This window comes from Antedon mediterranea, chromosome 1, assembly GCF_964355755.1.
Source record: "Antedon mediterranea chromosome 1, ecAntMedi1.1, whole genome shotgun sequence".
Taxonomy (NCBI): domain Eukaryota; kingdom Metazoa; phylum Echinodermata; class Crinoidea; order Comatulida; family Antedonidae; genus Antedon; species Antedon mediterranea.
The window spans coordinates 2946509-2972750 of NC_092670.1; the positions used below are offsets into that span (position 1 = coordinate 2946509).

At 32.4% G+C, this 26242-nt stretch overlaps 1 protein-coding gene and 1 pseudogene across 1 annotated transcript; one reads left to right on the top strand and one right to left on the bottom strand.

Moving 5' to 3' along the window:
* Nucleotides 1–26242, top strand: LOC140051248 (tRNA-queuosine alpha-mannosyltransferase-like). The gene is made up of 7 exons (XM_072096395.1): nucleotides 1–289; nucleotides 2414–2581; nucleotides 3288–3653; nucleotides 4285–4394; nucleotides 6573–6717; nucleotides 26011–26081; nucleotides 26190–26242. The coding sequence occupies exons 1-7, from the start codon at nucleotides 105–107 to the stop codon at nucleotides 26240–26242; spliced, it is 1098 nt and encodes a 365-aa protein (XP_071952496.1). The 5' UTR covers nucleotides 1–104.
* Nucleotides 13359–22775, bottom strand: LOC140050240 (angiopoietin-related protein 2-like; annotated as a pseudogene).

Consider the following 26242-nt stretch of genomic DNA (forward strand, 5'->3'; position numbering starts at 1 on the left):
GTCAATGGTTACACCATGCTATACATGACATCAAAATACATCTTTATAATAATTAATTGAGGATCTTTTGTTAGTTGACGTATTATGACACGAAAGTTGTAAAGATGTCAAGGGTATTGTTGATTGAGGCGTTCTATGCTGGCTCCCACTCTCAGTTGATCGACACTCTTGAGAAAGGCCTAGAAGGATGCGCTGTCAAATACACTTTGCCAGGGAAGAAGTGGCATTGGAGAGCACGGACATCAGCTCTATATTTTTCCGAAGTAATTTCACCTAGCCAAGAATACAGGTTAAGAGTTGTGCATTATATTTTGACAGCAAAGGTCATAATCTTTATTTTTTTATCAATACCCTTTCTGTTGTAATAACAGAGGTGCCAACTTCAAAAAGTAAAAATCGAGGAAACAATTTTGAAGATACCCAAACAATAGAGGTTACCATAAAAGTTAGAAAATATTCATCGGAATATAATAGAGGGCGCTATTAAAAACAATCATCAGCATTTGCATAATTAAAATATTTATTAAAATAGTATTGTATTTACCCTATATGCTATATGTAAAAGTACACCAGATATTCGCCTACCTGGGAAATTCTTTCCCACTTGGGGCAAATCCAATGTATATATATATATCCCGTATCAATAATATAGTACTTGCTTATAATAGCCGTCTATATTGTCACCATGGCAAAACTGCCCTGATTTCAGGTTTCTCCCAACCATCTGCGCATGCCCCAGACGTCCATATGTCATGCATACTAAATCAAGGCGCCCGTAGATGGTTGGTATGTTCAGGTCATTCATTCATTGGCCAGCCCCCTGGGATCGATACTACAATATTAAACAATGGATATGCCAGAGGTTACCGGACTCTGCAAACTGGGAAAATTTGTTACTAAAATCCAGTTTTACCTATATTTAACAAACAAGCTACTAGTAGAGTAGTAGTAACCTAAATATTAAATCATTCATTTAGATGTTTTTTCCATGTAATAATAATAATCTGGAGAAATTGTCCTTATTAGCAGGAAGTAAGAGATGACTCAAAATATCGGGGAACTGTAATAAACAATATTATTATACAGATTATTACTTGACAAAGGTGTCCCACGCATTGATATTGTTGCACTGGACTATAGTCGTGCATTTGATTCCATTTCGCACTCTACAATGATTTCCAAACTGAAAAGAACCTATGGAATTGGTGGTTCCATGTTGCCTTGGTTGGAATCATTTTTAACTGAACGTAAGCAACAAGTTGTTTTTAACGGAAAGATGTCCGGCAAGAGTTGTGTAATATCAGGGGTTCCTCAGGGGTCTGTGCTTGGACCCCTGTTATTTAACATATATGTTAATGATCTACATATGCACCTACGTGCAAAACCATATCAATATACAGAGACGACACTTGCATTGCTAAATGTATAATGACGGAGGAAGATAGTTTATCTCTGCAACAGGACATTGACACGATCTCCTGGTGGTCAGCACTTAATTCACTTTCCATTAACCCTAATAAATGTCAAGTGCTGTCATTGTCCAGAAAACGAGATCCCGTTGTTCCATCTTGCATTCTAAATGGACATGAACTCATGAACGTTAATGACATTACGTTACTTGGTGTGGTAATATCCCATAATTTGTCATGGGCACATCAGGTAGATAATGTAACTTTGAAATGCAATAGGATGTTAGGTTTTATACGATCAATTGCCACAGGTTGTTCTACATCTGTTTTACTTAAACTTTATAAATGTCTTGTTCTTCCCCATATTCAATATTGCTCCCCTGTTTGGTATCCTTATCGTCAATGTCATATTAATAAGATAGAGAAAATTCAAAGAAGGGCAAGTCGATTTATCCTTCATCAACGAATCTTAGATCAGCCATATTCTGACCGATTAACTAGACTGAAATCAAATCGAGATTATTTTACCGTTATTTTTGTTACAAATATATTGTATAAATTACAGAATAGTTTTATTTTAAATATGTTGACTATCAATTGTAGGCATTTGGATGTTCTAACTTTTAAACATCTTGCATTCAAAACTGATAGGAAAGCATTGTATCCCAACCAGATTTATTCGTTTGTGGAATTCACTATCGGTCAATATTAAAGACGCCTTTGTATGCGGAAGTTGGGTACAATTTAAAAACATGTTAATGGACCACTTTAAAAACACTATGCCTCTTTAATGTATATAATTATGGTATTAATATTACATATTTACATTGTTTTATGTTTTAATGTATGCTTTGAGTGCTGGTGTGGCACACCTTATGACGACAGTGGTCCTTTGACCTCTTTTGCCACTCCTTGGCACACTCAAAGTTTATGTATTGTTTTAATGTTGCTAAAATTAGATAAAATAAAATAAAATTATTAACTGTTCACTTTTCTTCCCTTAGAATTTTGTTTACCAGTTCAGTATTAAATTTAGCAGAGTTGGTAGCACTGCGACCTGATTTGTCTCGGCTGACCAAGATTGTTTACTTCCATGAAAACCAGCTGGTTTACCCTGTCCGAAAACAAAAAGACAGAGATTTTCAATATGGATATAATCAAATAATAACATGGTACTGTACATTTATTGTTAGTTTTTAAATTTATAGTAGGGAATTGAGAAGGATAGCAGGGGTGGATCCACGATTTTGAAATATAGGGGTGGGGAGAAGGAGGCTCAGACACAAGCATTTGAGCGTTCGGTAAATACCTAGATAGTCAGAAAAGGTACTCGCACATAAAATTTATGATAAAATGGCACCTCTCACTAATCTAGTTGGCCCGGGAGTGTGTTTTTTTTCCAGGACGAACGTGGGCAGAAGTCATGATTTCTGCCCACGTTCGTCCTGGAAAAAAAAATTACGCGGCCCGGGAAGGACGTGCGCAGAAAACAGCAAAACGATCATACTTTTTCTGGCTGGTAAAACACAGTGACGTAACATTTTTTGCATATGTTGCGCATGTTCTGTGTGTAGGTAACTGCTGATTGTTTGATCGTACTTTACACAGTGTTGTGTTTTAATGGTAATTTTAAAGTTGTCATCCTGAATACTTACAGACTATTCCCCTTGATTTTCAGAAAAATCAACAATATTGTTGACGTCCCAAATGCTTATTTTAATCTGCAGTTATCTTTATCTCTCTTTATTTTGAAAAGTATTTTGCTCAGTCCATAATTTATTCTTCTATCTATGCCCAGATGAGGTCAATATTTATATGCAAAGGAAAACTTTATACTGTATAAAATTTATTTAATGTTAATTTACATTTTTCTTTTAGTTTAACTGCTGACATTGTTTTATTCAACTCAAAATACAACATGGAATCTTTCTTGTCATCAATTGGGACATTTTTAAAACTTATGCCTGACTTCCGTCCTAAAGGCCTCGCTGAAAAGATACGACCAAAATCAAAAGTGTTGTATTTTCCAATAGAATTTCCAATAATGAATGATCCAATAGCAGATGTTATGGAAGGACTGACGTTAGCGGAACAGGCCAGTTCATTACATGAAAGTCAGGAGGTGTTTGAAAAATCCAAAGACAGGGCTATTAAATCAGGTGTCACCGGAGAACAGACAGTTAGCTGCAGTTCAGTTTTATCACAATTGTCATCCCCATTAAAAATAGTATGGGCTCATAGATGGTACAGTCCTAGTGCATGTTTTGACTGCATCACTTATTTAGACTGCTATAATCATTTGAGTGCTATGCTTATTTAGTCTGCTATACTTATTGACACTGCTATACTTATTTACAGTGCTGTACTTATTTGACTGCTATACTTATTTGACTGCTATACTTATTTGACTGCTATACTTATTTACACTGCTGTACTTATTTACACTGCTATACTTATTTACACTGCTATACTTATTGACACTGCTGTACTTATTTACACTGCCATACTTATTTACACTGCTGTACTTATTTGACTGCTATACTTATTTGACTGCTATACTTATTTACTCTGCTGTACTTATTTACACTGCTGACACTGCTGTACTTATTTACACTGCTATACTTATTGACACTGCTATACTTATTTACACTGCTGTACTTATTTACACTGCTGTACTTATTGACACTGCTGTACTTATTTACACTGCTGTACTTATTTACACTGCTGTACTTATTTACACTGCTATACTTATTGACACTGCTGTACTTATTTACACTGCTGTACTTATTTACACTGTCTGAATTTTTACTATTTTGTGCCTAGTTTACCTGGATTTTTTAGTAGTGGTACTTATTCACATTTTTTCCTTTTGTAGGGAACACGACAAGAATCCTGACCTTTTTTTTAGAACACTTTATAAACTTCTAGATAGTGGAGAAGACTTCAGGATTTCTGTTCTTGGGGAACATTACTCAGAAATTCCAGGTAATTATAAAGTCAGTAGAGGGCAGTGTTAAAAAATATTGTCTGCGATTTAAAGGGGGATTCTGGGTTTAAAATTGCTTTTAAATATCGTTTATTTATTAAATAAAAAATATTATAACAATATAGACATGTCAGAATGAAGAAGTAATAACGGGAAATTAAAAAAATTAAATTTCATATACATTTTAGGGTAAATTCATGGAAAGTCTGTTTTTCAGCAGCTTAGGGAAGTCCATTAATATTCATGAGATATTCACAAAATCACGTCATCAGTGGATTCCAAACTCGCGACGTCAAGCTTGTACGTTGTGTTTTCTCTCCCCTGTCAAACGACGACCACCCGATCATTGTGAAATACATTTTTTGTAGATTTTCTAAGCTAGGCCTAAAGTGTAATAATAACAGTAGTAGCATATATTTATTTGACATTTAATGAAATACAAAATTTAGTACAGATTACGGAGTCACAAATTATACTATTTTTATACCTCGAATAGTACAGATCGTATATCGGCTTCACGTACGTACTAGGCTAGGCCTGGATAAGCAAGCCTGCGAGCTACAGCGGTTTTAATTGTTTTTGCTTTAATATCCTTGCCTCCTTAGATTTTCACCTGTCTTGTTTTTGTTACCTTGTTTTAAATGTATTTCGATTTTAAAGGCTAAATAAAGAATGAATGAATGAATGAAGGCCTAGCCTAAATCATTATTCATGGGTGAGAGTCATTTCTGACTAGGGATTCCATGCCACGATGGCTACGTTAAAACATTGGGGCCATCATTCATGGGCCTAGCCAGCCTATTACTAAACGATTGGCCCATAAATAACAAAAGTCAGTGGATTCCAAACCCATCCTATCAACCAAACTCCTAAACAATCTAAACCTAAAACGTTCTACAAAAATCGGCTGTAAATATTGAGGCAAAACAAGGTCCGATCGCCGTCCACACGTATGGTGTCCCGATCGTCTAATAAGTAGGCCTGAAATAGGCCTAGTTTACTCTCCAAAAAAGCGGATACTGCATCAAGCAAGTAGACCGGTAGTAGAAAGGAGACCTAGCCTATCCGGCCCAGTTAAAAATTGAGCTAGCTAGTGTAGTAGACCCTATGCGAATTGATACTACCAGGCCTTTTACTATAGGCTACACTTGTTAAAATTAGCAATACTGTACTTATGTTTACAAATATTCCAACTCTCTCATTCGAGCTATATTATCTATACCATTCCGGTAGGTCGAGTCGACCTTCAATCAAATACTGTACATCGTTCATGTTGTAATTTAGACCGGGTATACTCGACCCGACCAGTTTGGTATTGTAAACTGTATCTGCTTATCACGTGACGATGCCAGGCATGGGCAGAGAGAGCACGTGTATCGTCGTTTCGCTCTCCTCGCTCAGCAGGAATGTATACGTTACGCTTCATTGATTTTGAAGGCTTTCCCTAAGTCAGTGCGAAAATCGGCAAACGTAAAGTGCAAACTTATCTAATTTTTCACTGTTTTGATGGATTTTCATAGAAAATTGACTTTATAAATGGGAAGACCGACTAAAATTACATCAGATAAGTATAATTTTACAAAAGTAATTGATATGGTTAATGATAACGAGTCGTCGGAAGATTGACCATTTCACGAATTTCCTATTCTGTAACCACATTGTGATTTTGCCGTAGCTGCACTTGTAATCTGGCCTCATTTCACAGCCTTCGTTCTGCTTCACTGGGCGCTTATATAAATTGAAACTTTTACTGTTCAAGAGACAAACAAATATATTTTACATTTTTTACTATTCATTTTAAACCCGGAACCCCCCTTTAAAAACATTAAATATCATTTATTTGTACTGCCACTGTTTAACATTCCTAAAGAAGCTAGAATAAATTATTGTATTCTTCAAATTCGATAAAATCAGTAGAGGGCAGTGTTAAAAAATATTGTCTGCGATTTAAAAATATTATAAAATATATCATTTATTTGTACTGCCACTGTTTAACATTCCCAAAGAAGCTAGAATAAATCATAGTATTGTTCAAATTTGATTGAATAGCGACTCTGTGTAGTACGGCGGAACAGCACTAGTCCCTGAATTACACATGTGCACTAGAGATCAGATTGATACGCCCTAATCTTTCAGTATTTTAATTCACAAAGTGGGATCTACCTGTTTTTATATAGATATTTTCACTGAGGCTTATGAGAGTCTGAAAGATAATATAGTTCATTGGGGTTATCAGCAGTCAAAAGAGGACTACTATCAAGTATTGATAGAGGGCGATGTTGCTGTATCAACAGCCAAGCACGAGTTTTACGGTGTTGCAATGTGAGTAGTTTTAATTATTGTTTAACAGTTCGATTAGGCCCTCTACAGACACACAGAAGCCATGGTCCAGATGCCTATCATAAACGACAGGAGCTGAAATGGACCAGTACATTGGGGTAACCCCCTAAACTCTACCGTAAGATGTTTTTTTTTTAATGTACACAAGGCCTATGGACTCCAGTTTTAAGTTTTTTCCAAGATGTCTTGTTGTAGCACCAGAATAATATTCAAGGAGAGCCTGGAACCTGTACTAATATGGAATAGCCACTCTATAATTTCTTTGCGTTCACCATTATAGCTTTACTCCGATTATAAATTTTGAAATAGTTACTGGAAGCCTGATGTATATTTATTACGTCAGAATGTATAAACAAAATATTCAAAAATTCTATTAACTAAAAGTTGAAGTAAATCACGTCTCTGGTCCATTCTCAGTTGCCACACTTGTGTTGTTTACTCTGAAATAGCCGTTCCATAATCTCTTTGCTTTCTCGTGTCCATTCTACAGTTATCACAGATTGATTAGTTTAGTCATACCCAGTATTGTTTTGGTTTTACAATTAATTGAGAATATACCTCATGCAAGTATTTAATTAGGCCCTGTTTCTGCTGCCAACTAAATACCGTATATTATACGGTATTTTTTGAATACCGTACAGGGCTGCAAATTAAGGGGTATTTGGTCGCATTTGCGACCTAATTTTTCTGTTTGCGACTAAAGAAACAGAATAAGTCGCGCATAGCGCGACAAGATCGTCTGCTTGTGCAAGTTGTTTCAAATTGAAGTCGGGTGTGTTTTCCCTATTTCAAACACTGTGTAATTTAATCTCTCTACTACGGAAGGCTCAGGAGTTTCCACTAGTCACCGCCGCCGCCGCAAAGGAGTCGGGTTCATTCAGGCGTACAAAGCCCTTAAACATTTTACACTCGTTGTGATTGGAAGTTCGTCCATTTAATGCATGCTGCCTTACTCAATCACACAAAAGGACACCAAACACACAGCACAGTGTGACGCGCGGACGACACAAACCTCGTGGAAAAATCACCTCCGTTTTAAGAAGGAATATAAAAACAATTGTACCTAGCCAGGGCGGGCGCAGTAGATACAAAGGATTGTCGCCGCGCAGTCATCAGCATTTTTTAGGCAGTATAAATGGTTATATCATGATTAATAAATAATGTAATTAATGATATATATAATAATATCTATTCATTATATAGATTAAACAGCAGTATTGTTTATCAGTAGATTTAATACTTTATTCCAGATTCTGATTATCGAAAATTATATATCAGAGAAAATACCGCAACTTTTCCTACGAAGCAGCTTCGTAGATAAAACAGGCTACGTTGTTGGCTTTGTAGGTTACATTGTTTGGCTTCGTTAGTAACCTCAATAAACAACCTCACGATGTTCTTAGTAAGTAACAAGGTGTGAAAATTATTATTTAATGTGTTTTTTTTTACTGGCGGAGGAGGACCAATTTGTAAATTACTAAGAAATATATAATATAATATTTTTTATTCGTAAATGTTTCATTCGTGTGTGTTTTTTTACTCTCAACGGCGAATATAAATTTCCCACAATGTAAACGTAGAGACACGATCCAACACAATGAACTATGCCAACTAATAAAAATAATATAGCGAACGTCCAGTCGATCTAGAAACAAGCAAACAAAAAGATCGTAAACAATTCATTCTAAATATAGTATCAGAACGTTCAATCGGTCGCTCAAAAAGACTGCCAACAGAAGACCGTAATTAATACACACCTAGTTTTTTGGTCACCTGTAATGAAACGCGATACTCTGTTTTACCACCGCAAACCTCTCGCACGAGGGGGATGGCTACAAAACAGTGTACCTGAATTTTGCGTCACATGAAACGTAATACATCTCTAAACTGTTCCCACGGTTCGCACGTTTTTCCCCTCCAAATTCTGGTCGGGTCTTTTGTCGTAATAATAATTTACAAAGGCCTATGTTAAATCTTAACATGGAATATATATTTATTTTGCATATATTTTGTTGGTGTCCTAGCCAAGGTGTTGTTTTTATAATTCGCTAAACCAAGGTAGGATTGAATCATGTAGGCCGCCGAAACTCTCTCTGCGTGAGCTGAGGGCCTCGGGCCCGATTTCGTCTCGTCGGTGGATGTCCTGCCAAATTAAGACAACCGATGTGTAGGGCGGCTACAAAAATTAACGTCTAGGAGTTTAATTAGCCAACAATACATGTTTGTTTCCATTGTTTATGCTCCTAACTAAAGGCGATGCCATTGGTGTTTACAAATTACTAACCCTACAAACCACCCTACGATCGACGCGTAGATATTATCATAAAATCGTAGGCATGCCAACGAACAATACTTTGGAAATTACAGGATATGTTTAGCGAACAATGACCTACGATCTATTTACGCGTAGGCTATGAAAGGTTACGCGTATATACAAAGCAGTAATTTCTTTCTGTACCGTAAAAATAATAGATATTGCGTGAATATAACTGGCGCATCAGGACCAGTGCCTAAATGTGCATAACCCAAATTAATTGAATTCTTCAGTGCTGAATTTTTATGTGCTCAGAAATCGATTGAAACAACCTATAATTACTCAAAAATCCCCCCCCTAAAGCGGGCCATTGGCAGCCCCCTGACCCCCAGCCTAAGGTTGTACTGTATTTCATTTTTATACACCACCCCCCCCCCCCCCACTAAACTAAAAACGGATCTGCGCGGATGGGGTTTGAGGGAAGGGGGTTAGTTGTCGATGAAAAGGTGCTACTAAAAAAATTGGTGGTGCTACCAAAAATTATTATGAGCCATCATACAAATTTGATAGTGCTACCAAGTAAAAAAGTTAATTTGCAGCCCTGCCGTATATATACGGTATATTTTTGGCAGCAGAAACTGCGCTCATAAAAAATATACCGTATTTTGTATACCGTATTTTCCCCACAAAATTTGTGGATAAAATATGGTATTTACAAATTTATACCGTATTTTTTGTACCCGTTTCTGCTGCCAATAAAAAATACCGTATTTTTTTTTTACATGACAAAAGGTCAACATTCGTATTTTTATTTTCTGTCGCTGTCAGCTGTTTTACACACGTGTATATATATATTCGGCGAAAATGGGGAGCGAAGACGTCACAGTTTTACTAAATAAATTTGTGTGGGGAAGCTAAAATGTCTGGCCAACTAAAAGGTAATAAAAGGGACAACCACATTTATAAAGACATTTCTAAAAAAATAAAGCAGGAGTATGGAATAGACTTGTCTCCAAAGCAAGTAAACTCAAAGCTGAAGAGCCTGCGAAAGCAGTACAACATTGCAAAATACAATAACTCGGGGAGGGAATGAATTAATTGTCCCCATTACGATGTTTTCTGTGCTCTCACAACATCTCTTTCACTAGGGCTAGGCTGTTGAAAGTGAGACGTAAAACTTCCTTTATTGCAACTTTTAATTATCGATCAAATAAATGAATGGCAATTTGGGTAAAAAAGATGAAATTTAACACGACCACCCAAGAAGTATTGTTAGCAGAAACGGGGTACTAAAAAATACGGTATAAAAAATACCGTATTTTATACCGTATTTTTATACCGTATTTTGAGCAGTTGCAGCAGAAACAGGCCCTTAGAATTATTTCAGTTTGTTTTATTTTTGCTCAGTTACTTTTGTCATTGGGCCCGTTTCTGCTGCCAACCCAAAATATACCGTATAAATATACCGTATAAATATACCGTATAAATATACCGTATAGATACCGTATATGAAATTCGTGCACCGTTTCCGCTGCACATACTTCGTGGGTGGGTTGTAAAAAAGTTGGCTTTCATTACCCAAAATGCATTTCGTGAGACGGAAGTATGGATTGACCTCGTGTAGTGAGGTTTTTAACTACCGGTACATGCTGACAAAAACAAAACAATGATGGTTTCTCAAAACGTCGTAGCATTGCTTTCTATTTTAAATCTAATGAGCAGAAGTAGCAACGAATTTACACCGCACATACAAGCACAATCTAGAAATGTCACTATAAATAAACTCTGTTATTCAAATTGAGTTTATATTATGCTATATTATCCTATATTGCCGTTTTAATTTCCATTTTCTATTATACAGTATTTTACCATGATTTTACATCACGTTGTGTAAAAACATTCGATTTATTGTAATTAAAATCTTGGTATCGCTTCTGTTGCCATGCAGTCTCCCCCCAACCTTCGCTTCCCCCCACAATTGAATTGGAAAAATAGTGATTTGTTCGGTCCACAGTGACATTTTGATCTGTTGCTTGCTTTTACACGTGTGTTTCAACTTTCAATGCAGCAGAAAAACCAAAACAAACGCGTCGCGCTCTGTTAGTTTTTGACCTCGTGTCATGAGTCGGGTCACATTTACGGTATATTTTGGGTGCAGCAGAAACGGGGAACGAAATATACGGTATATTTTGGAATATACCGTATAATATCTACAAACGATGGGGATATTTATGCAGTATATATACCGCAAATATATACGGTATATTTTTTATGAGACCCATTTCTACTGCCAAAAAATATACCGTATATAAAATATACCGTATATATACGGTATATTTTTGGCAGCAGAAACGGGGCCATTGAAACGTAGTAACATTCAATAAATATACAACATGGCATATGTTGATATTTAAGGTGCTGCAAGGTCCTAAGTATGAACTCCTAAAGATTGGTGTTCTCTTTATTACTGCCCTCTTGTAACCGTACTTTCTTTTGTTGCTATAGCAACTGAACTTTTATTAGAACATTTAGGGGTTAAAGATGTATTGTCCCCCTGAAAAAATAATTCTTAACAACATTTTTATTGAATATGCCATTTTAATGTAACATAATAGTTATCGACTTTGACCAAAAATTGGATTGAAAAAAAATGTATTTATCTGAAAAAAACTGTAATTTAAAGCAAAGAATGGCCAAATTGACCAGCCAGTGGGTTTTTGGTTGAATTTAACCATTTATTTAATCAATTTGTAGGTGAAAACATTTTTTTTTTCTATATGGAACTGATTAACTTTTTTAAAACCACAAAATAACATATTCAAAGTCTGATTTAATTAACCTTTTTTTTTCATGTTTTTGGGGGACAATACATCTTTAATAGGTCAAACCCCTTTATGTTTTTTTTTGTTTTAGCTGAAAGTGATTTTTTACACTAATACATTCAAAGCTTTAGATTTAGATCTTAAATTTTGTTTGATACTTTCACTTTACTTTGGAAAATACATCAACATTCATCTTGTTTTTGCTTATGTCACTAATTTCTTAGATCAAAACCAATATAATAAGATATATGTAGCTACATGTACATTTTTATTTCATTTTTAATCAATTCAAAACAAGATTCAATTTAAAAACTTCAGCAAACACCATTACAAATACTCCTAAAACTACTAGAATACATTTAATTAGAATATCATTAATTAAAATATAGGAAATACTGATTTATGATTAGATATCAATTTGATTTTATTAATTAAAAAGCAATAATAATAATTCAATTCAAATTCAATTACTTTCACTTTACCTTGGAAAATAGATAAACATTCATCTTGTGTTGCTTATGTCACTAATTTCTATAAAAACCAATATAATAAGATATATAATATGTAGGCCTACATTCATTGTAAGTTTTTATTTCATTTTTAATCATTTCAAAACGAGATTCAATTTAAGAACTTCAGCAAATATTAGATTAAAACACTACTAATTATTAATGAAAATATAGGAAATACTGATTTATGATTAGATATCAATTTGTTATTATTATATTAAAACAATAATAATGTTACTATTATGTATGTATTAGCATAGTTTTAAATAATAAAATAAGATTTTTTTACAGAATGAATTGATTAAATTATTTGGTATTACTATAATATTTAAAAATGATTAATAATAAAACATCCATTGTTACTAACTAATAAAAAATTCCCAAAAAAATAAATTACAGTTGATATGACAATATATTTTATTATTGATGTTATAAAATGTGGATTATTATAATAAATAATCATTTAATGATAAGGCAAAATTTTACTTAATAATTAGTAGTTTATTTTTTAATTAATTTATATCCAATATTACTTTGCAAAATTCCAAAATAAAAGATTGAATGAATGAATTATAAAGAATATAACCATTTAACACCAGATAACCTTTTAATTAAATTAGTAAAACTAAAATAAATACCAATATTATGATTTACTAAACATTATAACACATCCAAGTACAGTAGTATCTTTTAATAATAATGAAATTTGATATTAATATGTAGTATTATATAGTGGCATATATTTTTAACAATTCTGACAATACTATAATTATTATTTAATAAATTATCGTAATCATAAACTTATGTACTGTATGTGATTAAATTAAGATACTGTATATTCAAATTAATTTTATTTCGTCATTATGTTATTAAACCAAGGTTTTATTATTCATTTAAAATAATTAATATAACACAAAAAGTATGATAACCAAACATGATTTTTGATCTCACTGCATCTTTAATAAAATCAATATTTTTCCATTTTTTATATTTATGAGCCAAATTAAAGTCAAATTACTAAAGTTATAATTAATTTTCTTATGGTGCTCTTTTAACCATCATCACTGTCTTCTTGAGACTGTTGTAATTATTATGGAAATGATACCAGTTGATGCCTGACCAATCATATGTACCTGGTGTAAAGTAAAGCCCATTCAGGTTTGAAAGAGCACAGCTATTGTACCACCAACCACCTTTGCGTATCTCAGCACAGTTACCACTCCACACATCATTGTCTGTATCATACGTTGTAAATTGTTGACCATTGTGGTATGCCAAAGAATCACCTAAACAACAACATGACAGCTATCGTACCACCAAGCACCTTTGAATAGCTCAGCACAGTTAACACTGTGCTTATCATTGTCTCTATCATACGTTGAAAATTGGTCACCATTGCGAGATTACCATTTCCAGTCATCTAGGGTTGTCATTTAACAAAATTCGCTTTGCTACAGGCCCCACTACATGAAAAATGAAAGTTTTTCTTAAATTTACTTTCACCTTTACCTTGGAAAATACATAAACATTCATCTCGTGTTTGCTTATGTCACTAATTTCTTTGATCAAAACCAATATAATAAGATATATAACATGTAGGCCTACATTCATTGTAAGTTTTTATTTCATTTTTAATCATTTCAAAACAAGATTCAACACATCACTTTAAAACTGCAGCAAATATCTACTGAAAATACTCATACAATTATACTAATTATCATTAATGAAAATACAAGAAATACTAATTTTATATTATTGATAATTAAAAACATGGAATAATAATAATGTTACTTTTGAATAAATTTAAAAAATAATAAAATTAATAATTTTATGCAATCAATTATTGTAATCAAAAGTTGATATGACTATATTATTTGATATAATATTTAATAAGAATTAATAGCACATGTTCATTGTTACTATTATTATATAACTTAAAATGCTAATAATAAAATTAATAATGATATCATAATTTTTAAAAATCAAAGTTATTTGATATGAAAATATATTTGCTTTTTAATTTGTTAACACTTGGATTAAAAATTTAACTAGCTTTTGTTATAATACAATAATTATTTAATGATAAAACTAAAATAAATAATAGCTAAAAGAAACAAAAGATGAACTAAATATTATTCTTAAATGTAATAATTCATAAGTAATATTTAATGATTACAGATTCTGATTTGTTATGGTGCTCTCTTAACCATCATCACTGTCATTTTTAGACTGATATAATTTCGTGACCAGGAAATTCCTTCGATATCATATGTACCTGGTGTAAGGTAAAGCCCATTCAGGTTTGAATACTGACAGCTATAGTACCACCAACCACCTTTGTGTTGCTCAGCACAGTTAACACTGTACTTATCATTGTCTCTGTCTTTGGTTGTAAATTGAATCACCTAAACAAACAAAACATATCATCTTTAGTTTACTGCATACATGCAGTTTTTTTAATACAATTGTTTTATTTAAACATGTAAAAAATTAATATATGCTATGTAAAATGATGCATACCTAATGAGTGTTTTAATTAATTTATGTTTTTTTTCACATCCTGTTTTAGGGGATTTTTTATTTGTTTAAAATCAAAAAACTTTTTTTTTTTTTCAAAAATAGTGTTCTTGTCTTTTCTTATTCTATAAATTATACAATATGGTTGATTTATTTTACTATATTATAATTATAATTTGTTGCTCATTCAATGTTTGCTTATTATTTTACTTGTTTTCCTTTTAATGTATATGAACCATATTAATTCATATAATAATATTTATTCGATCATCAATGTAAAAATAACCAGGAATGAGAATAGGCTAAAGCCCAAACAGATTCTGCACTCACTCCATACAACATAAACAGTTAAGATAAAACCATATACAAGAAAAATACAAATAAACTATACTACAGTATATTACATACAACATGAAATTATGAAAATATGATAAAATTGACATTAATAAAACATTAATATAATTTTTATATTTTAACTGAAATATACTTTCAATACAAATGTACTGATTTAAAAAAAACAATGGAAGCGAAAACTAATTTCCAAAGTGTTTAGTAACTACAACATTTAAAATAATAACATTTTTAAATATTAAATTGAAATGTTGTTAAATGTTGGAGCTAATCCATTGAACATTTTGATATCATTTTTAGAATTGTTAGTTTGATTAATTAATTTTAGTTGGTTGTGTATATAGTAGCTTTTCTTTAATATTGGTCCAATTTCTTTCAGATTTGATTTCATGTTGCCTTTTTATCTTTATCAATTTCAAATTTCTGTTTTTCTTTTTCTATATTTTTCACATAATACATGATTTGTAAATAAAACAAGGCCATACATGGCTGCGGTCACGTGTTCAAATTTGAGTTAGTGTTTACCGACCAACCGAGTGAGCTGTAGAGTCGCGTTTGCACATGATTAAAAATTAATTAATTATTAAACACAACTGTTTTTATAGCTTATATTATACAGTACCAAAGGAAAACTTCATTATACCTGACCTACCGTAGTCAGTGCAGTGAACATTTCCGAACTTGATTTAATACTATTAGAACATTTTTTCCTCATTTTCTATTTCATTTGTGGTAAGTGTTCCATTTTTATTCATTTCGTTGGCAAGCTAACATCTTTTGTATCTCAAATCTATCTAAAGTATGGTGTAGTACTTTAAAATTAAATTGGAACATTGGCCATGTATGAGTCATTATGTCCCAGTCAATATTCCAGTGACTATTTATAAATGCTGGTACATAACTAGATGCAACATGGGATTCTTGTGATGAAGACATATAAATGTGTGAACATTAAGGTATGCTAAATTTACTGTTCTGTAAGCTTGTTTAAACCGTTTAATCCCATTCAATGTTCTTATCATCTATATATAAATTTACGTAAGGGCAAAATTCGGTAAATCACGCGTTATTTCTAGAATGTTTTCTCGATGGTATATAAAGTCGGTTCGTACTTTCGGTACTGATTTTAACCACCTGATGTAACCCTGTTTACTAATTAAATTGAGTTCGATAATTAGTTATTGACAATTAAAACGAATTTAGGTTCAACGATTTGCCCCAAATAGGGGTGTTTTTCGATCGTGGTATACACTGTCTAATGGATGTCCATCTTGAAAAATACCCACAGACAATATTACGAGAATGCTTCGCATTTTCCTATCTCCTCCTACGATAATTGTTTTTAATGACTGAAAACCGGTTGAACAGTTCGAGTACAGCATCATAATGTTGAAGACAGGCCGATTTTCTTTAAAAAATAGGCCTACTATTTTAATAGATTTAATATATGTTTATACAAGTGTATTGATTTGTGATGAATGGAACATTCCAATCTCTGATCCACAAGTGTCTATTCCCTCAGGCGTCGTAAAGGCAAGTACTGTATACTCATAACAGAAACTTGATCCATTTTTTTTTTCAATATGTGCTGCAGAGGTTGGATTTTGGGCCCGTTCGGACGGGACTGAAACTACCGTGTACTTCCAACTGTGAGGTCGCGTGTGGCAATTAACTTCCGCCTCTGGCTATAAAAAATTAGAAAACCATCTGGACGAAAAATCCACCAACTTTACTGGTTATTTCAATCCCATTCCAATTACACGCTGCCTCGGGGTATAATTAATCAAGCGTTAACGGGATCATGTCAAATCGCGACCTCAAATAAGCTTTCTGATTGTTTAACAATTATTGTTTAAAATGTTCTTTTTCGTTAATGCGAATGTATATCTATTGTTTTGTAAAATTATATATAAATAATCAACTCGTTGGTTTTTTTTCCGGTGACCTGAACTTGCGAATCGGTGGCTTATAATGTACATGTAACGGCAGGGAGTTCTGTATTGTGGTAGCCTGGTGTCTGTGAATTACCACATCAACCGTTCGGCTCGCACGATAAGAGGGGTACAGTGCGTGTTAAATGGAATTTTTACAACAATAGTTCGGCTCGCACGATGAATACACGTGGTGATTTTTACAAGAGGGGTACAGTGCGTGTACATTAAATGGAATTTTCACAACAATAGTTCGGCTCGCACGATAAATACACGTGGTGATTTTTACAAGAGGGGTACAGTGCGTGTACATTAAATGGAATTTCCACAACAATAGTTCGGCTCGCACGATAAATACACGTGGTGATTTTTACAAGAGGGGTACAGTGCGTGTACATTAAATGGAATTTCCACAACAATAGTTCGGCTCGCACGATAAATACACGTGGTCAACAAACAACATACGTTAGCAGGATTTTCGATCATTATTTATTTAAAAAGTAAATTGTATTCGATGTATTATAAATATATAGGTCTGGTTGTCGATTGAAAAATAATAATTGAACGATTCGCGCGCGAAACGACATGCAATATCCAGTTGAATTTGTCAACACGCCATGTCAATTGATATGGGTCGACGCACAGAGGGCGCTTTTTGACCTAAGAATTCCGATCTTAATTGGTTTCGTGTCAGCTTACCGGTACTTTGTTTATTCGTACGAACGTCGTATGGGTTTTACCCCAAGGGTAAAAACCAAATAAACGTGTATTTCAATCGCCGTACGAACACGGTCATAGATTGTTTTTAAATGGAATGAGCTAGAGTTTTCAGTCGCTGTATTTTATGTACAAATCTTTATTATTGCAGTTAAACCACCCACATCATCACCCTTTCCTCACTGGCATGAGCGTTGTAAAGCCAGTAGAGGATAGGCCTACGGTGCATCACATGCCCTAAACGCAGAACAACTTTGGTGGGTAGGGTAGGAACCGACTTAAAGTATGAATTTGGCTCTAAGAAACAATTGAAAACCATTAGGCCTACTAATTAAGTTGAGTTAGATAATTTACTATTTATTGACGATTAAATCAAATTTATGATTTGCCCCGAATAGAAGTGGTTTTCGAACGAGTGTACCATCTAGTTTAAACTCAATTATAGGTAGTCATAATTGGTTTGAAAATTCAGTTTTTAATACTCTTAAAGTGATAAATGCAACAACAAAAGTGCACAGTGTGTATTTTTAATGCAAGGTACAAAGGTGAGGCCTATAAAGAAAAATAATACTTTTAATTCTTTGTTTACTTGAAATGTGTTTTTTAGTGTAAAAATTGATTGAATGTACTAACCTGCCGTTCCTGTGTATCCACTGATTTTCAAAGCATAGTTAGAGTCCTCAGTATCAATACGAAAGTGAGAATATCTTGCAAACTTCATGTCATCCAAGTGGTCAGTCATCTCTATAGAAGCTCAAAACTGCCATCAGCTGTTAAACGGTTGATTTGTTCATTACCAAGCCAGAACTCTGTGTTCACATTTCCAAAACCCTCTTTGTATTCTGCCCAATTACGGTAGAAATCAACTGATCCATCTTGTCTTCTCTGTATCACCTGATAATGAAAGGATAGTAATCTACATTCTTACTAAAACAGTGATGTCAAGCCCATCAACTTGAGTAAATAGAAGTAAATGAATTAAGAATCTGACCAGTAATATTACGATTAAGGTACGTCAATATTTTACAATTTAATTTTGATGTTCCTCATTTTCTACAATTTGATTACACTCATTTTACAATAATTATGCAAGTTTTTGAACATTTAGTGTGATTGTTCTTGCATTATGTTTAGAACATAGTTTTGTTGTGACCTCCAGACAACACTTCAACAAATCGCTCTGCGTGTGCGCAGGTATAGTTATGTGTGGGTCGAGAACCCTATTTCTGAAAAGTAACGTTAGTAAAAAATGTGGAAGAATCATTAATTTCTGTTGAACAAAATGATAAATCTAAAGTTATGTTTTTAATAAAGCCAAATACTGTATTATTAGGAATTGTTCATTGCAATAAGCTATTTATCCATATGCAAGTTTTAAACATTCCTAAACAACTGTTCGCTTAACTATGTTGTGTAAATGAGTAGAATGTTGATGTCATTCGTTAAAGTGCGACGTCATATGTGAATGGAATCCCCTTTCCGTTTATTAATTATGAGAGATGCTTGTACAATGGCTTGAATATCGTAAATTTGTCCTTGTACTTCTGGAACGGATTCTATCTGAAATCATACCATTGTTCTCTATTAATTGTTTTGCTGGTGTCTCTATGGCTGGCAGTTCTTACAGTAACGTATTGTGATGTGTGTTTTAGTAATGAATTAGTAAGCTGTGGCAATGATGTTAGATTTACCTCTGATATCTTTACATAAATTGTTGCCTATACTTACTGTCCATCCTGCATCATGCCTCATGTCACAGTACACAGTAAACTCTGGTCTTCCATCACATGTATGGTGTATCACATATTCACCACTCACAGCAGAAGGATTATTTTGTAAAATCGTACTACAATCCCTCATAAAACACTCTAAAATTACAAAGTTTGAAGATCACATATTAGATATAACATTGAAATAAGCCTATACATTGAGTGAAACGTCCATTTGGTTATAAGATTAATTTTATAGTAGGTAAATACAAGTGAAAATACTTTAAGAATATTAAAGAGAACATTTCCTATAGGCAAATTCAACAGCAACAGTCACGACCAGCAGCCAATCACTAATAATAAATGTGAACCTCCATATAAGAAATAAATTTATTTAATAATAAATTGTATACTTACTCATTTTGGAATCAGTGGCCCGGACATGAAGAAAAATGAAATATAAAATAATTAACATACAGTAATGACAGTATATAGATATAGAATGCAGCTATTACAGTAATTTAATAATTACAAACTAGTTTTCTTGGTGAGAGAGAGAGAGAGGAACAGCATTTTACAGTAGTTGAAATAGTGAACTTCCCATGGAGAGTGACCACATGATAATGTAGGTGCATCACATTGGCCAATTAGTGTAGATATGCTAGTTTGAAGTCACAACCAAAGACATTATTTTTGATCATACGTCCACTACACAGTCGCGCATCATGCATGCGTAGAAATGTATTCTGATCGAGAATTGTTGGTTGGTTGGGTTTGGAAATAAAATTAAAAAAAATAAAAAATAAATAAAAAGATATTAAACATCTCACCATGACAGTAAATCAAGAACTAAATAAAGTTTCTTCCTTCAAATAATTGTTTCTTTTGGAAAATATTTGAATACTACAGTATCCAGAGATCCAGATGAACCTTTTTACTAAAGTTTCTTCTTTGCTCAAATCTAATATTACTTATCACTCAATATACTTAAACCATGTGTAGTAGACAACACATAATATTCAAATTATGATTGACAATATTGCTTTTTCACAGGTTTCCCATTCAAAATTATTTGGGCGTAATTATAGATGAAACACTAACATGGGGGCATTCCAAAGTATTTTTGTAATATGGGCGTGACATTTTTGAGAATATAACTAGCCATATTTTAGAAATAAAAAAGAATACATAACATATATGGCCATGAATGTTAATTATGAAAGTCAAACCAATTTATAAGACTGTACAAAAAAATTATTAAAATTGTATGCGTCACAGACAGGCAATGTACATGACTTTTAAGAAGGTTTAGGTATTGTAATATTTCTCCTCATTTAAAAGAAATCTTAAAATTTGTTTTGTATTATGATGTTGCCAGATAGTTGTTTTAGATAACTGAATGTTAATTAACTCCAAATTTATTAATAAATATGATTTATATGTTGTTACAGACGGGATTTTTCCAACGTCGTGGACAGGACACTTTTGTCCAGGTTAAAAAAATTGTATTTTGATATTAACAAAAATAAAATTACATCAGTTTATTCTTTTATTACAAATCAAAATATTATTCAACCTTTGAAACACTGTTGAAAGTTTAGGTCAAGTGAAAATATTAAAATTCATAAAATAATATAAAATATTATTTATAAAATTAATTATTCAAAGAGTTATAAAGAGAAGAAATAATTGTTAAATTCATTTATTTAAAAAAACATCATTAATTTAAAAGTTAGGTTTCGTATAAACAAATCTTCAAGCTATTAACACATTTAAGGCGATTCTTTAAAAATTGACGTTGGAATTTGACGTCTGAATTTCTTAGTGGATTTCTTAGTTGCACCTGAAATTTTCTTCTATCCTTGCTTGAATTTAATATTCTTTCTATTTAGTATCTGATTTATAAAGGTTTATGGTTGCAAATTCACAAAGAATGAAATCTACAAAGTGAAAAAAAATACAAGTTTAAATCTATTGCAATTTAATATCCTTAAGAACAGTTGAAAATTAAGTTTTGAAAATACAGATTTTGCAATCATTACTTCAATAAACACTAAATGAGGAAAAAACCCAACCAAAATTTCTCAGAAGTGACAATTATAATTTTTTAAATGAAAATTATGTATGAATATGAAATTAATAAACAAACAATTGTAATAAGATATTTGATTATGAACAAACCCCCCTTTTTCTTGAAGTGCCCTTTCAAACTAGACTATAGCCGATATGACAATTTCTTGGCTATTCTGTATAGCCAGCAGGCAAATTGTACTTTTCTTACTACTAAGTCCTAGGAAAATTTGTCTAGTTTATAAATATTAGTATGTTAAAATATTAAAAATAGAAATATATTAATAACATTTAAATTTTGTCTTAACTAAAAGAAGACACATAGATTGTATTTACTATGTATACAGTACCAGTAATAAATGTAATCTTTATGTTAAATTTACTTCAAATGATTTATATACAATTAAAAAGAAATATCATATCTATACACGTAACCATACATATGAGGTATCAAAGTGACTGCAATTGAACCTTTTTTTAAACTATAACATTTAAAAAATCCCCACCTGCACCTTTTTCCTGTCCTTGTTGTTTTTAATGAACTACAATATGGGTTACAGGTAAACAAGCTTTGCTCTTATGGTCATCCATACTAGCATTTGTTTTTTATCCCTCATGATATTTAAATGGTAAAATAAATTTATACTTGACTCTCTTTTTTATATTGATAGATATTTTTTTATTTTATATATGGATTTAATTTATATTTGGATTTAAGTGATTCTTCATAATATTTTTGTTTATTACTTTTATATACTAAATAAATTTTGGGGAGGTCCAACCATGTTTGCATTACTTCACTCTGTAAATTTAATTGCTATGGCGTTGCTTAATCTGTATACAATTTGTTTTAAATTCTAGCTATCAATTTAAAACAGAACCCGAGATACAATAGATCACCAAAGTAAGAAAACACCTTCAGGAGCCAAAACAATTCCTACTAATAGGCGTTTCCCCGAAACCAAGTTTTGTTGAATACACTACATAAGTTGTTCATTCTATCAGTACACTAAATCAGAAAATTTAACTCACCCTTTCGATGTAACAAAACTCTGGCTTTTGAATTACGTTGTTTTCAACTGATGCTTCTTCCAATATTTGCTTACTGATTTGACAAACACGATCTTTCTGGTTATAGTTGACCGACAAGCAATCAGATTTGTGGGAACATTCCAGCAAACAATTTACACGGTTTATATTCTTCAACTCGTAACTCCAACCCTCAAGAGCCTGTGCCTGGATAACTTTATATAATGAATTGGTCGAAAGAACGACAATAGGCAGGAGATTAAGAACGACAACCAAAGTTGCAAACGTATGCATTGCGACGTTTTGGAAATACGTATTGACAAAATAAACTGTATGATGTGCCTTCAAATGCAACTTGTCGTACACCAATATTTGTGGTAACAAGGAACTACTGTACGTTTTCATCTTCTGATGTGCGTATTATAGATGTTCCATCCAAGTATAATACAATAGAACGTTGTCTGCACCAATCAAAAACGTGTTAGTAATAATAAGGTGTAATTACATAACAATGTATGAACAAACTTGATGCTTTTTTTCTAATAGCCTATCAAATTGAACCAATCAAAAACGTGTTAGTAATAATAAGTTATACTGTAACTATGTATGAACAAATTTCTAATAGCCTATCAAATCGAACCATCAAATTCATGGAGTTTTTTAATTATATATTAATATAAATTGAAATGTAGCTGGATTATAACATTCTGTGATCAATGTTGGTTTTTTTTAATTATAAATTTTTAACAAATAGTGTTTTGGTTCAAGTTTCTCTATTTTTAGATCTTATAATGCCTCTAAGTCTAATTAAAATTATTCTCATTATTAAAAACACGCTCTCTGCATGTAGAATAATAGCAGCTGCATTATTGTAAATTTAGTATCTTATTTGAAAATTAAACTTGACATTAATTAATTTTCCATATGTTGTTTTCACATAGCTACCACATTATTACTTAACACACTGCACTCTCCTCGCCTCTGCTGGCAGGAAAAAAAACCAACCACCTCACATTTTTTAAATTAAGATGTTGACTTTGGCATTGTCTAGTTACTGACGTTGAGGTTTAGGAATCAAAAAGTAATATAGTACAATGCAGTATATATGATCTAGAAATGGATATACAGTATATACCCATTATATAGCATTATAAGATAAAGTTGTTCCTATTGTATTTCTTAAATCAATATGTGAGTGGATATACAGTACGTACCCATTATATACTGTAGAATTATAAGATAAAGTTAATAGTATTAATAGTTAATGTGAGTGTCTATTTTGATTTCATTAATTCTAAAAGCCAGCAAATTAAAAAACAAAATTAAAAAGTCAAGGAAAAATAATAATATAGTGCGCATTGTAAAATGAACTTTTGAAGCATGCAGTCGCAAATGAAAAAGAAAACTGAATCTTGTTTAATATATTTAAATATACATACTGTATATACTGTATCTTCATTCTTGTTTTGTTTGTGTAAATATTATAGACGTTTATTATGTTATTGTTTAATATTTTTTAATGTCAGTCGGTTATTTTCTATCATATTTTGTGTACAGTAGTACATTTACTGCATTTCATTGTAGTCTGGGGAATTGTCTTCTTTTGTAAAGCTTCCAAAGCATGTTAATACCAGTTGCGACTGGAAAACAGCGACTTACTGTAGTTGAATATTCTTGCAGTCTCCTGTTGTTCAATTTGTGTAATATTTTGATTTGTGGTGGAAAGAATGTTTAATCTTTAGGATGAATAACAATGTTTTCTGGTGGTGTAATTAGAAAGAAGTAAATCATGATTGCAACTTCATCCTCCTTATACATCCCCTGAAAAGAAATTACATAAAACGAATAATTAAATATCCAAATAAATCAATCAAAATTCATATTGTAAAACCATAATCGAATTAGAAGCCTCTCCTGGCCAGGCATACCGTATATCGGCCCATCACAGCTTCAGCTAGTTATAGCCTAGGCCTAGAAAGAAATGTATGCTAACATAACCTAGCATTGCATTTGGTGTTTAGAAAAATGGTTAAAGGGATGGCTCAAGCTTATGTTTCGCAGCGTGCATGAGGTAGAAACGAGCAAGAATACTTCCCATAGCAAAAAAAATTAGTAGATTTAAGTAGTCGTAAGTAGAAATAGCTCTATTTTTAGTAGCCCTAATTGTTTTTAAGTAGTCCTTTTTATCTCGCCTACTAAGGATTTTAACTCAACGAGTCAACGATGGAATGACTACTTCCCAGCTATATAAAATAGATAGTTGATTAATAGTTACTGGCTATTAATTATTTGTTAATAGTCTATTGATAGGTCATTGGTAGCCCTTGTATAGCTATAATAAGTAGACAGTAGATAGATATGATACTCATAGATTTCTAATAGCTATCTGATAGTCCATATCTATCTATTGTATAAAATAGATAGTTTATTAACAGTTACTGGCTATTATCAGTTTGTTTATGTCTATTAATAGGTTGCTGGTAGCCCTTTGTATAGCTATTATAAGTAGACAATAGATAGATGTATACAAATGTGTTACTCAAAGATTAAAAATAGTGAAAAATCTATCTAATACTATTAGTGGGGGTTTTGAATTATGCTAATGAGGTAAAACCTATTAGGAACTATCTAAAATCTACCTAATCTACTTATTAGTAGGTGCTTAGATAGTTATAGAGCTATATCTATTAAGGCAATAACTTATAAGGCTAGTAGATATAGAGCTATATCTACTAAGACTTTTTGTTATGGGTTACCACCCGTTCGATAATCATTTTTGAAATGGTGCATGTAAGTGCACATGCTGCTGACCACTTGCTGTCTTCACATCTAAATGACCTGATTGTGACGTAGTAAAATGGTTCGAGAATTTCTACGCAGCATTCAGTATTTGCAAAGAAATTGGTCTAAAAAACACATTTTTCATAAAAAAATGTGCCATTCTAACAGAGCTTAAATGAATAAAGGAGAAATAAAAGGTGCCCCAGCTTGAACAGCGCTATTATCGGATTTGCAGTTTACAAACTTTGGCTTAGTGCTATTATAATATGATGATCAACAAACAAAACATTGATGTTCTTAAACAGCCCTTTTGATCGAGATTTAACATATCCAACATTTCCAGAACTTGGAACCATCCCTCACCCTCAATATCACTTTCAACACCCACTCCAAGAATCATTTCCGTGCCCCTGTGTTGAACTATAGTATATTTTTGAACAGCTTTTAAAAAATAGTGACCAATAATGAAATCTGATCTAATAATAAAACTATATTTGACTGTTATAAGACCCTACCTAGTGAGTTTACTGGTGAAATTATTTAAAAAAGAAGTTAAATTTAATTTTGTTCTTCCTTTTCTTTTAGGCTTGAAGCTGTTCATTGTGGGTGTCTTCCTTTGTGTCCTAACCAGCTGGTTTATCCTGAAATATTTCCTAGTAAGTTCAAATCTTATGAGTTCAGAGTTCAACTTGCTATAATTGATTTCAGTAGTTTGGATAAAAAAATTCTGTAGTAATTACAAAATAGTTGTCTACATGTTTCAGAGCATGTACAGAATGATATTCAGAAAGACCATCACACTGTGATTGTGTTTTGA

Bases quoted from the DNA above. Each gene is read 5' to 3' on its own strand.
- LOC140051248 (XM_072096395.1), top strand. From the start codon at position 105: ATGTCAAGGGTATTGTTGATTGAGGCGTTCTATGCTGGCTCCCACTCT. The intron at 2,582-3,287 runs GTACTGTACATT...TTTTTCTTTTAG, and splicing joins TATAATCAAATAATAACATG to TTTAACTGCTGACATTGTTT. The intron at 26,082-26,189 runs GTAAGTTCAAAT...TACATGTTTCAG, and splicing joins TTATCCTGAAATATTTCCTA to AGCATGTACAGAATGATATT.